The sequence below is a fragment of the Heterocephalus glaber genome, unplaced genomic scaffold (assembly GCF_053883595.1).
Source record: "Heterocephalus glaber isolate CG9 unplaced genomic scaffold, H.glaber_assembly_v1.0 deba00001446, whole genome shotgun sequence".
In the NCBI taxonomy this organism is placed as follows: Eukaryota; Metazoa; Chordata; class Mammalia; order Rodentia; family Bathyergidae; genus Heterocephalus; species Heterocephalus glaber.
Genome location: NW_028258298.1, coordinates 5,912,463 through 5,924,522, shown reverse-complemented (window position 1 = coordinate 5,924,522; position 12,060 = coordinate 5,912,463). Strand labels below are relative to the sequence as shown.

The 12,060-nt window shown below is 39.9% G+C and overlaps 1 protein-coding gene across 4 annotated transcripts in view; it reads right to left on the bottom strand.

Moving 5' to 3' along the window:
* Prdm10 (PR/SET domain 10) overlaps positions 1-12,060 on the bottom strand; it is a 106,155-nt gene that overhangs the window by 53,834 nt on the left and 40,261 nt on the right. For all 4 annotated transcript variants that reach the window (XR_015452411.1, XM_013078830.3, XM_087214279.1 and 1 more), the window contains exons 4-5: positions 10,761-10,820; positions 1,219-1,414 (exon numbers count right to left, since the gene is read on the bottom strand). Coding sequence is in view for 3 of the 4 variants with exons in the window: in XM_013078830.3 (XP_012934284.1) it covers positions 1,219-1,414; positions 10,761-10,820 (256 nt within the window). In the remaining variant the exon portion in view is untranslated. The remainder of the gene's footprint in view (positions 1-1,218; positions 1,415-10,760; positions 10,821-12,060) is intronic.

Genomic DNA, 12,060 nt, shown 5'->3' with positions numbered 1-12,060 from the left:
CCAAGCCTCCATATTTGCTCCCTTTTCCAGTAGCATCCAACTGTAAATTAGCTTCCAGAAAGAGAAATGCAAATCCACAGAACAGGGAAAGTGATGGAACAGAGACCTCATACTCATCAGGTTTTACCCACTATGGCTCTGTGGTGACATGGTTTAGGTACAGTATTTTCAATTTCTACAACTTTCAAACAGAGAGTGACTCTGTATTTTTTTTTTTTTTGAGGCGGGGTCATCCTTTGTAGTTCAGGCTGGCCCTGAACTCACTATGTAGCCCAAGCTGGCCTCGAACTCGAGGCAATCCTCCTGCCTCAGCCTCCTGAGTGCTGGGACTACAGGTGTGCGCTACCACATCTGGCACTGTATTAATATTTATGTAATAAAGTGGCTTTCTGTGCATTTGACTTAGGAGTTGACTTGAAAACTTCTGACTTCCGGGAAAAACTTTAAGAGGAAGTTGGATAAGTATTAGATTTGGGGCTGAACACTGGGCCCCATGCAGGGAGGTTTTGGAATCACCATGCAGAAGACCCAAGAGAAACAGCATGAGGCTGCAAAGCTCTGGCCGACCTTAGTCGCTCAAAGGAATGAAGTAAGCACTTTGCCACAGGAGCATGAAGATTCATGGAAAGAATAATGATCTGGTAGGTGAAAGCTGAACTTTGAGCAGGCAAGACCAAGAGGCAGTGGGTGTTGTGGCTGACCAAGGCCACTGCTGTGCAGCCACACAACCTGAGCTAGAATTCAGGCACCCAGCACACATGTATGACCTTGGGAAAGTGTCCCATATGCTAAGATCAGAGAAGGCATCGAACACATCAGTAAGCGTGGTGCGCTAAGCTGGGGACATGATACGCATTTTTCAAAGGTTTTATGACAAATAAGATGGCAAAGCAAACTTGTTAGAGCTGAAATGGCTGAACAGTCCATGCCTGGGCCAATGCACTGTAGCAGTCTCGTGAAAGAAAGAGCCATGCTCAGACAGAAGCACCAATTATCACTATGCTGCCCCGAGCAGGCAGTCTAAGGTTCTTCTGGGCTTCAGTTTTCTCATTAATAAAACCAGAAAACAAACACAAGTGTCAGAGTCTCCCACCCAGAGCGGTGGGAAAGACCAAATGGGATGACAGATCCAGAGCGAGAGGCACAGTATGTGGAAAGTGGGAGGACTCGGTGTGTGTGACACACATTCACAAGAAGGAGCCCAGCGTCCACACTTACACAAGTCATGGGGGTCAAAGGGCCGGGGCGGGTCTGGCTCCCAGTCATCCAGATCTGTGTCTTCAACATCTTCTTCCTCCTCTTCCTCAGTATCTTCCTCCTCCTCCTCTTCCTCTTTTGCCTCCAGTCTAGCTATGGGGTTCTGCAGAGTTGCCAGAGGGTCGGAACCATCCATGCTCTCAATGGAAGGCAGCACCTGGTTAAGCACAGGTAATGAGGCCTCGACAGAAGTTTAGCCATACAGTGAGCAGACACCTGCTTTTAGTCAGCTGGGACACAGGTATATGCAGCAAGGACAAACCCGTGCTGGACTGTACTCTTCATGCCACCTCCCTACAAGGCCCTGGGAAAATGGTTTCCATGTAGTTGATAAAGAAAAGTCTGACTTCATTTTGGATGTCTGATGCTCACAGTTTTTAAGCTCCTCCCTCCCTTTTCCTCTGTGCCCTTTATCTGAGCAGGCTAAAAAGAAAGCCTAGGTCTCTCTCCTTTGAGGCTGGCAGGAGGTTCAAACCCCACAAGGTCCTGATCTTGAGCATGTGACCCCACCCTTTTACCCCCTGAAGCCAAGCCCCTCTCCTTGCTCCCATCAGCCACTTCACACCTGCTGGAAAGGCCTGCCCTGTATCCCTAGAGACTTAAGAGTACACAGTCAGCAACCTATTCACTGACTCCTGGGGTACGTGTGGGACCCTAAGCCTCCAGATCTGGAGTAGGGGTTCCTCCCACCCTTTCAGGGTGGCCTCCTGAATAATAATAAGGGAATAATTTAGCCTCTCTTCAATAACTTTACTTTGTTTTTTAATTTTAAGAGACAAGTTCTCGCCGGGGATGTAGCCCAGCCGTGCGGCACCTGGCAGAGACCAGCTCAAAGTCCTGAGTTCAATTCTCGGTACTGAGCAAAAAAAAAGGAAAAAGACTAAGAGACGGTCTGACTACATTGCAGGCTAGCATGAAACTTCTGGATTGAAGCAATCCTCATGCCTCAGCCTCCCGGGTAGCTGGGACTACAGGCAAATGCCATCATACCTAGCCTACTTCACCTTCTTGCTTTGCGTATGTGGTACTGGGGATTGAACCCAGGGCCTCACATATGCCAGGGAAGTGCTTTACCACTGAGCCACAACCCCAATCCCTATTTCACTTTTAAAACTGAACACATGGAAGGCAGGGGATTTATTTAGCTCAGTGGTTCCAGTGCCTGCCTCGAAAGTGAAAGGTCCTGAGTTCAACCCCTGGTACCAAAAAAACCCAAACCTGAACACATGGTACTGAAAACATGTAGCTGATACAATTCCATGGATAACAGCTCTCCTTTCAAACACTTCAGAGAGGCTGAAGTTTTTAGGAAAGAAGAAAGTCTCTGCTGATTTGCTCATGCTGAAGTCAATCTCATGCAAATAAGATAAGATTTGGATTACATACTGGTTAATGTTATCTTACAAATATATGGGTAGAGGGGCCAGGGATTTAGCTCAGTGGTTCTGCTGCCTGCCTTGCAAGCGCAAGGACCTGAGTTCGATCTCTGGTACCAATATATATATATATATATATATATATGGGTAGAGAATAAATGGTACCTTACAAAAGTTCTCCTGCCTCTAATGTGAGTGTTCTGGGTTACATACTACTCTAGATTCCTCTTATCTCTCCTACACAATCAGCCCACAGGTACTCAAGCCATGCACCCCTCTATGTAATAAATCAAACAAGAGTTTAAACATGCCTGTTCCCTTTATCTTCCCACAGGCTGCTTTCCTCTCCTAGGATGCTCTTCTCTCACCAATCTCCTAAATCCAATCACAATGTAATTTCCCACTGAGATGTGTCTGATGCCACTGGGCCTCCCTACCCTCCTATGCTGTAAGCTCCCACAGCATTTGGAACCACAGAACTTGGTTTTCAACAGCCCTCTCAGCCTGCTTTCCTCACCAGGCAGACTGAAGCTTTCTGGAACAGTCTTGTCGCAGCTTCTGTGGGCCCACAACCCTGTAAATGTCTTCCGTGCAGTGGCCGACGCCTGCGACTTTCCTCAGGAGTTAGAAAAGTCTAAACCTTCTGCCACATGAACCCAACACTCAAGGACCCAAAACCCCAAATTCATTCAATTGTTCTCATATGGATGAACTTCTATCTCCCTGATTCTCGTCTTCATTTATTCCTCAGTGGATTCCAAATTTTATGAATACACCATCAGAGTACATTAGCATCTCTAACAGCTACCTTTCTACTGCGACCATGACTTGGGACTCACAGATAACTAAAATCACCATATTAAACTATCTTCCCCTTCCTCGGGACTCAAATTGCATATTTTTACTTAAATGAAGGATTTTTGCATTTATTTCCAATAAACTTCATTTGATTCCTTTTATCTGCTCCATCAGTCTGCCAAGATCTTTGAGAATCTCAATTCTGACCTTGCACCTTGGCCACCACCCCTCACAGCTCTGCACCCATCACCAAACACCATCTGCTCTGTCCATGAGAATGTGTCCACCTGTGTCCTTCTTGTCTCTCCACCTGTACTTAGCGAGCAGGCCATGGGCACTGGAGTTAGACAGATTTAGGATGAACTCCTGGTTACCAAACATCTCTGAACTTCAGTTTCTTTATCTGTAAAATGGAGTCATGAATCCACACTGCACGGATTGTTGTGAGACTAAATGAAACAAGATAGGCCAGGAGTAAAATGTGTGGTATTTAGTAAGTGTTCAGTATTAATAACAGACTATCACAAATTCTCTACGGACCGAGGTGACATTATATACTTCCTCTGCAACATCAAAAGACAAGACTGATGCACATGTAGTAGGTGTTCATCAAAGACTAGTTTATGGAAATATACTTTACCCTTTGGGAAATAACATCAATCCCTTCAGGCATCTAGAAGGATCTGCATCTAAAGGGATTCTTTGCTGCTGTTCACAGAAACATCCGTTTTCTCTCTAAATCTAATAACTTCTTAACCTCTAAAAAGAAATAATCTTCAGTGTTCCCAGAAAGCCTGACCTGTTGCAGCAGTGTAAGGCTACCTCCTAACATTTAAAATGCTCAGGTTGGGCCGGGGATTTAGCTCAGTGGTTCCACCGCCTACCTTGCAACCACAAGGTCCCAAGTTTGATCCCCGGTACCAAAAAAAAAAAAAAAGAGAGATAAAATGCTCAGGCTGCAAAAGGCACATAAAATCAGCTACCTCAAATAGCAGGCACATGGGTTACTTTTATTATTTAAAAAAAATTTTTTTTGGTACTGGGTATCAAACTTGGGTCCTTCCATTTGCGAGGCAGGCAGCAGACTACTGAGCTAAATCCCCAGCCCTATTATTTTAAAATTTTAAATTAAGAGATAGGACCTCATTACATCACCCAAGCCAGCCTTGAATTCCTAGCTCACCACAATCAGCTTGCATGCACATGTTGTATCATATAGTCATTTAGCCAGACGCCTAGACTTCTGCATGGCATTTTACCTCTGGAACTCAGAGCTTTTGGGAAATTTTGCATGAGTGGATAAAATTATGGGAGATGCTTTGGGTTAGTTTCAATAAAAATGCCAAGAATAAAATGCTGACCAAAGGTGAGGATTCCACAAGGAGAGGGTCAAGGGACTTCTGGCAATACAGTGACTCTGGCCTCCTCACCATGTCCTGGGAGGAAGCGACTTCTTTCCCACTCGGAATCTCAGTACAGGGTTACTATATTATCTTTTATTTGGAGCCACTTAAATTTTATGCCAGTGTTAGTGATGAATGTTATAACACTGAATACACCAAAGCATACATGCACCTCTGCTCTTCATAAATTTTTTATCTTTCTGTAGAGCTGACCTGAAAGAATGAATTCAGCAACTCAGTTATTCTAGTAAAGCTGCAATGATGTATTTTTCCCCAACAGATGCTGTTAGAAGGACTCTGGTCCAGCAAGGTTGCTGCTGGCTTGTTGCCACTGCTGAGAAAGCTGACATCAAAACAATACCAATAACCTCCCTGGTGCGGGAACACTCCTAAAAGACTGGCAAAGAAAAGACATGAATGCTTCCACATTATCTCTAAGAACTGATCCTGAAGGAGAGTTGAACATATTTCAAAATCATGAAAACTGTTAAAAGGAAGAAAAAGGGGGTAGTAATGGTCTCTTCTAGGTGAGAAGTATACATTTTTATTTTATTTATTTATTTTGGGGGGGTACCGGGGATCGAACTTGAGTCCTTGAGCTTGCGCAGCAGGCGGCGAAACCACTTAACTAAATCCCCGGCCCTAAGTATACATTTTTAGATAGCACAGACCTGACCACACACACATAGTAAGTAGTATGCTTTTCAAATCTGTTACCTAATTCATATTCAACTGACATTTACTAAGTGCTATTTGAATTCCTTTGAGGCCAGGTGTTACCACACAGCTTCTAAGTGGAGAGATGAAATTAAAATTTGCCTCTGCCCTGCTTTTTCCACTGTATCACAATGGCCCCTACAGAATTTGGTCTATTCAAGAAGGCCAGCCAGAGGAGTAAACATCCCCATACCTTGAGTACCAAGTCAAACAAACTAATACTCACAAGCTCCTAAGGAGTAGCCAGACGGTGGGTTGAAAAGTAATGTGTGACTATTTTACTTAGAGAAAAACAATAATAAAACTAAATTTTAGCCCACACATTTTGTCATATATAATTAAACATAGGAAAAGGAAAAGGAATTTGTTAAACTTATGGTCTTCTTCCTCCTTCCCACTTAATGTCACCCTGTAATTATTTCTGAACCATAAAATGCATTTCTGGACACAATTTATCTGAGAAGCAAAATATGAAACGCCACTGGACAGCACCAAACATGACAGAATGCTTTTTGGTTCCTACTGAGACCAATTATCAGCACAGCACATTTTCCTCTCAGTGTGTGGGGAATCACACATGTTCATTTTCAGAAACACAGAGGAGACTTTGCTTCTGCGTCTGGAGACACTGGAGTCTTTCTTAAGGACAGGGGAATGCATACATTAAAAAGGCTTCAAATAGATTATGTCATCACTAAAAACAACTGAAAATAGAATCCTCTAAGGCAAAAAGAAAAAAACAAAACATCATTTATGTTAAACCCTTATCCAACTTTCTACCCAGATAAGTTATCCAGGTCACTGAATAAACTGACAACTGCCAAGGTATGACAGCCAGAAAGAAAAGCTGTGAAAGGAAATTGCAATAAAGAAAGATGCTGGGGCTTGAGGTATCACTCACTGGTGAAGCGTGTGTTTAGTACACTTAAGGCCCTGGGTTCAATCCTCAGCACCAAAAAAAGAAAAAAATGAAAATAAAAGAAAGATACTAAGGCAGTGGTTACATTATCTTATAATGCTAGGATTCACAGAGCTATATGAGCCCAACTTTCCTATTGTACAAAACATGAAACAAGCAGATTATATCTGGAGATTGGAGATGAAGTGCCCTTTGAGGTGCAAATGGCAATAAGACCTTCAATTAAAACTATGCCTTAATTATTAAAACAACAAAATATCACTTCACCTATCAGATTGGCAAAATTTGAAAAGAATGCAAATACCCAATGTGCCATGAGTATATGGAAATGAGCTTTCTCATATATTGTTGGCAGGAATATAGATTTTTCCAGTATCCAAAAATGCAATTTAGAAAGTCTTAAAGAAATAGTTTCCCAAGTTATAAGGACAAATTTCAAACATATATAAAGAAAACAACTCAGCTTCAATAATTATTAACTAATATTACTTCAATTAATCACCCACTCTCTCCCTCACTAGATTATTTTATTTATTTTATTTTTTAAATTTTTATTTATTTATTTATTTTTTTGGTACCGGGAATCGAACTCAGGTCCTTGCGCTTGTGCAGCAGGTGGCGAAACCACTGAGCTAAATCCCCAGCCCACTCACTAGATTATTTTAAAGCAAAACCTACATGTTGTGCATTTTCATCTATAAACAGTATAATTTATATTCTAAAATAAAATGACTTTTTTTTTTTGGTACCCGGGATCGAACTCAGGTCCTTGCGCTTGCGCAGCAGGCGGCGAAACCACTGAGCTAAATCCCCAGCCCAATAAAATGACTTTTACATTTTATTATTATTACACTTAAAAGTAATCCATTCCTTATTGTTATCAAATATCTAGATAGTTTTACATTTTCCCCAACTGTTTCAAATTTTTTTTTCATTTGGTTTGTTCAAATTAGGATCCAAACACAGGTCATATATTTCATCTGACTGATATGTGGAGAATGATGTTTATTTTACCATTGTTTCTTTAAGGCTACACTCCAGCTGAGTGATGAGTTTGTAGCAGCGCATTAACCTTCCACCTTGTAAACTACCCACAAGAGCTATGCATACATCACTAGATGATCTAACCACTTGTGCTATCTTAACACCATTTTCTCCCCCTCCCAATATAAAGTCAAAAGGCCCTTAAGGGCCAGTGATATAGCTCAGTGGCACCATGCCTGCCTTGCAAGTGCAAGGTCCTGAATTCAATCTCTGGTACAAAAAAAAAAGTCCCTTTCAAGTAGAAACATATATTTTATTCTGATCCCCTTGACCACTAACTTTAGTTAGTCTATACATGTTTGTTAATTAATTTTACTCGGAAGGACCATCTCTACCAATGCCAAGGGCACTGGACATCATCAAACAAAACATTCAGTCTCCAAACAATACTTGACTATCCTCAGAAGTGAGATGAATGGACAATGGAACCACCATGACCTGATGAAAGCACTCCTAGGAGGACATTTCCATAGCACTTCTTATGTAAAAAATCAAATATAAAAAGCTGAGCCTTTCACCCTGATGGAACAGTCCTCTCGGACTCACCTGCTGCTCTCCTGTAGTGTATCAATAAACTCTTAGCTTTTCTACTGTCCTTGACTACCAGTAAATTTTTTTACCACCTGTGGCAACAGCCTCTCACATACCATACTTCACACAGCATGCCATGTACCTGAAGTCTGCTTTAATCTGCTTGCTCTCCTTCTTTTCCTTTACAATTTACTTATAGGAAAAAATCAGGGACTGAAGATATAGTTCAGTGTTGGAGTGCCTGTTCAGCATGCATAAAGCCCTTGGGGTAGGTCTCCAGGACCAACACACACACACACACACACACGCACGCACACACGCACACACGCACACGCACACACACACACACACACACACGGGAAAAAAAAACTCAAGACAATTTGTCCTAGAGCTTCCCATAGGGTAGTTTGCTGATCGCATTATTATATGTCTTTTAATTTGTTCCATTTGTCTACTATGCTTCCTAGAAGGCGGCAGTTGAATCCTGAGATGCAATCAGATTCAGGTTTTATTTTGGGGGGATGAATATTTTACATATGGTATGATTCAAGGAAGTATACAATATCAGGAAGTATGTAATGGATGGTTGTCTCTCCTTTAGTGATTAAATTGCCATCATCCTATTCTGTCCATTATAAAGTCCTCATCAGACTTTTCCTGGTGGTTTCAGACTGCTGTTGCTAATCACTGCCTAGATCCACATTTCATTAGGAGAGGCGAACAGTGTTATATTTGTAGCTGAAATACTTCTGTAAACAAATGTTCTTCCTCCAGCAATTGCTTGCTGGGGACCTCCAGGGAAAAAGGATGGACTCTCCCTTCATTTACCAGTTTTCAGAATATGATGGCCCCTGGCGTTCTCAAAAGTGACCTTTGAGTTACTTTTTTCAATATCAGTATGAACTTACTGATCGGAAATATATTTATAATTACTTAAATCTACTGTAAGTATTATCCTTTGATAGGTCCAGTTGTCCCATTTTGGCTCCTTCAAGTTACATCTTAAGTTCCGTCCACGAGATACCAAAAGTTTTTAACAGCCCCTTGCATTGGGAGGAGAAAAGGTTCACCATGTTTATCTTGGATGTTCCCTGCCCCAGGGCTGGAATCAGCCATTTCCTCAAGAAGCCCTGACACCCCAGAAGTCTATTTAGCGATCATACTGTGGGGTGCTAGGGGTGCTCAGTGTTACTGGACTGAGGACCTTGTCTATACCTCCTCAGGGGACAGAACTAGAAACCTACTTTGTTATTGTTATCATCTTTGCAGTGCTGAGGATGGAACCTAGGGCCTCTCAGACCCTAGGCAAGTGTTCTACCACTGAGCCACATCCCCAGCCCTGAAAACATGTTCTTTAAGAGAACATGTACGAGTTCAGACTGACATTTCAATTCAAATTTAGGGCTCGGGTATTTTATCTAATTTGTTTGATTTTTATCCCTGAATCTTTTTTTCACTCTCACACAAAAACTTGGTTCTTAATTTAAAATGTCAGTAACTTTTGCTTCCAGCATTTTTCTTTGGGGAATTTATCCTGAGGAAATAATCTGGTATGATATCTGTGACACTGTTCTTTATAGTAATAAAAAGAAAAAAGAATCTACAGGTAAAACAATAGATGGAAAATATAAATAATAGCACATTCTACAATAGAAAAACATATAATAATAATCTATTGCTTAGTTGATAGAATCAATAAATATTCACAGAAATGGGCTTTCTTTCTTTGTGTGTGTGTGTGTGTGTGTGTGTGTGTTTTGGTCAAAATATATTCACTTATTGCCAAAACTTGTTAAAAGAAAATAACAACTCTCATTTATCATTTATGTTCACAGGCCCCACAATACTATAGTTCACTGCTGGTCAGGAGTAAGTTCAACCCCGATTTAAATAACAAAGGCTCCTCAGAATCCACTCTATTATTACATATATGTCCTAATAAAAATAAAAAATAAAAAGAAGATAGTACTTCCCAATTTAATTATTAATTGTTCATAGCACTCAGGTATACACATTAATAAAAGTCATACCACTGGACATGAAAATAGACCTATTTGAATTCACATTCCCTTTAAGTAAAACAGATAATGTCAAGTTCTGCACCTTCTTTATCCCTTTCATATCCTCGTGGAAAACAAGAAGTCCCATAAGGTCAAACAGTATATATTAGAAATATGGATAAGAGAAAGACATGTTGTAAAGGAAAAATCTGTTTTTCAGAAGCCAGAATGAGGAAGGTTGCCACCAGACTTACATATATTTAAGTAGTATTTTTCAACATATAAAAATAGAACCAGTATAAAAACATTTCCAAATAAAAAAAATTGATGATCATTCTTTGGAATCTAAATCAATATTCTGCTTATATGCTTGTTTTCGTTTGTTTGTTTTTGTTTTTAAGACAGGGCCTATGTTCCCCAAGCTAGTCTCAAACTGGTGGACTACTTAGGCAATCTCCCTCCATAGTAGTATATACTTATTTTTCAAACTTCCCTGAAAAATCACTTTTTACTAGGCTATTCTAATATATACTGTGTGGAATGAATTAGTATTTATGCTATGTTTTGCTTTGTTTCTACTAAAGGAGTTAAAGTATGCTTTTAATATAAACATCCAGAGATGGCACAGGATAGAGGGGTACAGGGACATTTCAGAGAACTGTGATAGTCACGTATTATTCCCAAACAGCAAAATGGTAAGAAGGCAATTCATTACCTGTTGAGCTGTGGTATCCTGTTGGACATAAGCTACCTGGCCTGGGTCTGTAAACAGGGTCTAGACCAAAAGAAAAAAAAAATTAATAGATCTTTAGATAGCTTGCCTATACAGGAAAAATTATTCTACTACTATACACCAACTTCCAACTCTTGGGAAAGTTATCTCCCATTATGGCTAGTAATCCTTCATTAATAAAGAAGATAAAAATTATAATCTTTGCCTAAAGCCTTGCATTCAGATGGCTCTAACGAGATTGTATATGTGAACCATCCCAAGCAGCTAACATTATTTCACTATTTTACGCTTAAGCAAAGCTTTTCTTGAGGTTGAATGTCACAGCTAATTAAAAAGGCCTGTCATGAAACATAAAGGACATGGACAAGTGCATGTACTTGTAAGGCCACTCACAAGAACAGATCTGTGATTTAAGGAAAATGAATGGAGATATACAAAGACACAGAAAAGCATTATAAACACCAAGTTTACAACTCTTTCAAATATATATATATATATATATATATATATATATATATACACATATATATATACACATTCATTATCAGAGAGAGAATGAACATAAATTGAACTTAATAGCCTACAGGTTTTCAAGAGAGACTATGTAAAGGTGCAAATTTCCAATGATGAATGTCATTATATTGTATACCTAAAATGTACCAATGATTAGAATGAATAATCGAAAATGTAAAATAGGAAGAAAAGGTCCAAAGGGGTAGGGGTAGTGGGAGGGGCAGGGGAAAGGAAAGAAGGGAAAGGAAAAATGATGAGAAATGGAAAAAATGGAAATAAAGTCTTTGTAAATAGAGAAGGGTGGAGGGCGTGAAGGGAGGGCTAGGAATGGGGAAAAAATAAGAACCAAGATGCATTATGTAAAGGTACAATTCCTAATGAGAAATGTAATTGTTGTATACCTACAATGTACCAATAAAAGAATTTAATACCAAAAAAATAGCCTATAGGTTCTATTTTGGATAAAGTCAATAAAGTTATCGTTATCATCATCATCCTCCTCCTCCTCCTCCTCATCATCATCAAATCTTTGTTACAAACATACAAGTGGGATCATAATACACAAAACTGAACTACAGAAAATCTTCCAAACTATCATAGCCAAGATACTATGGTTAATGTATCCTATCCAGAAAAATATTCTTTCATCTAAAACTTCCAAAGGACTTTAATTTACCCAAGACTTTAGCAAGAACTATGGTTATGTTTTAGCTTCTAGAGAAATGTAGCAAAGTTTCAGGGAATATCAGACATTTTATATTTGATATTT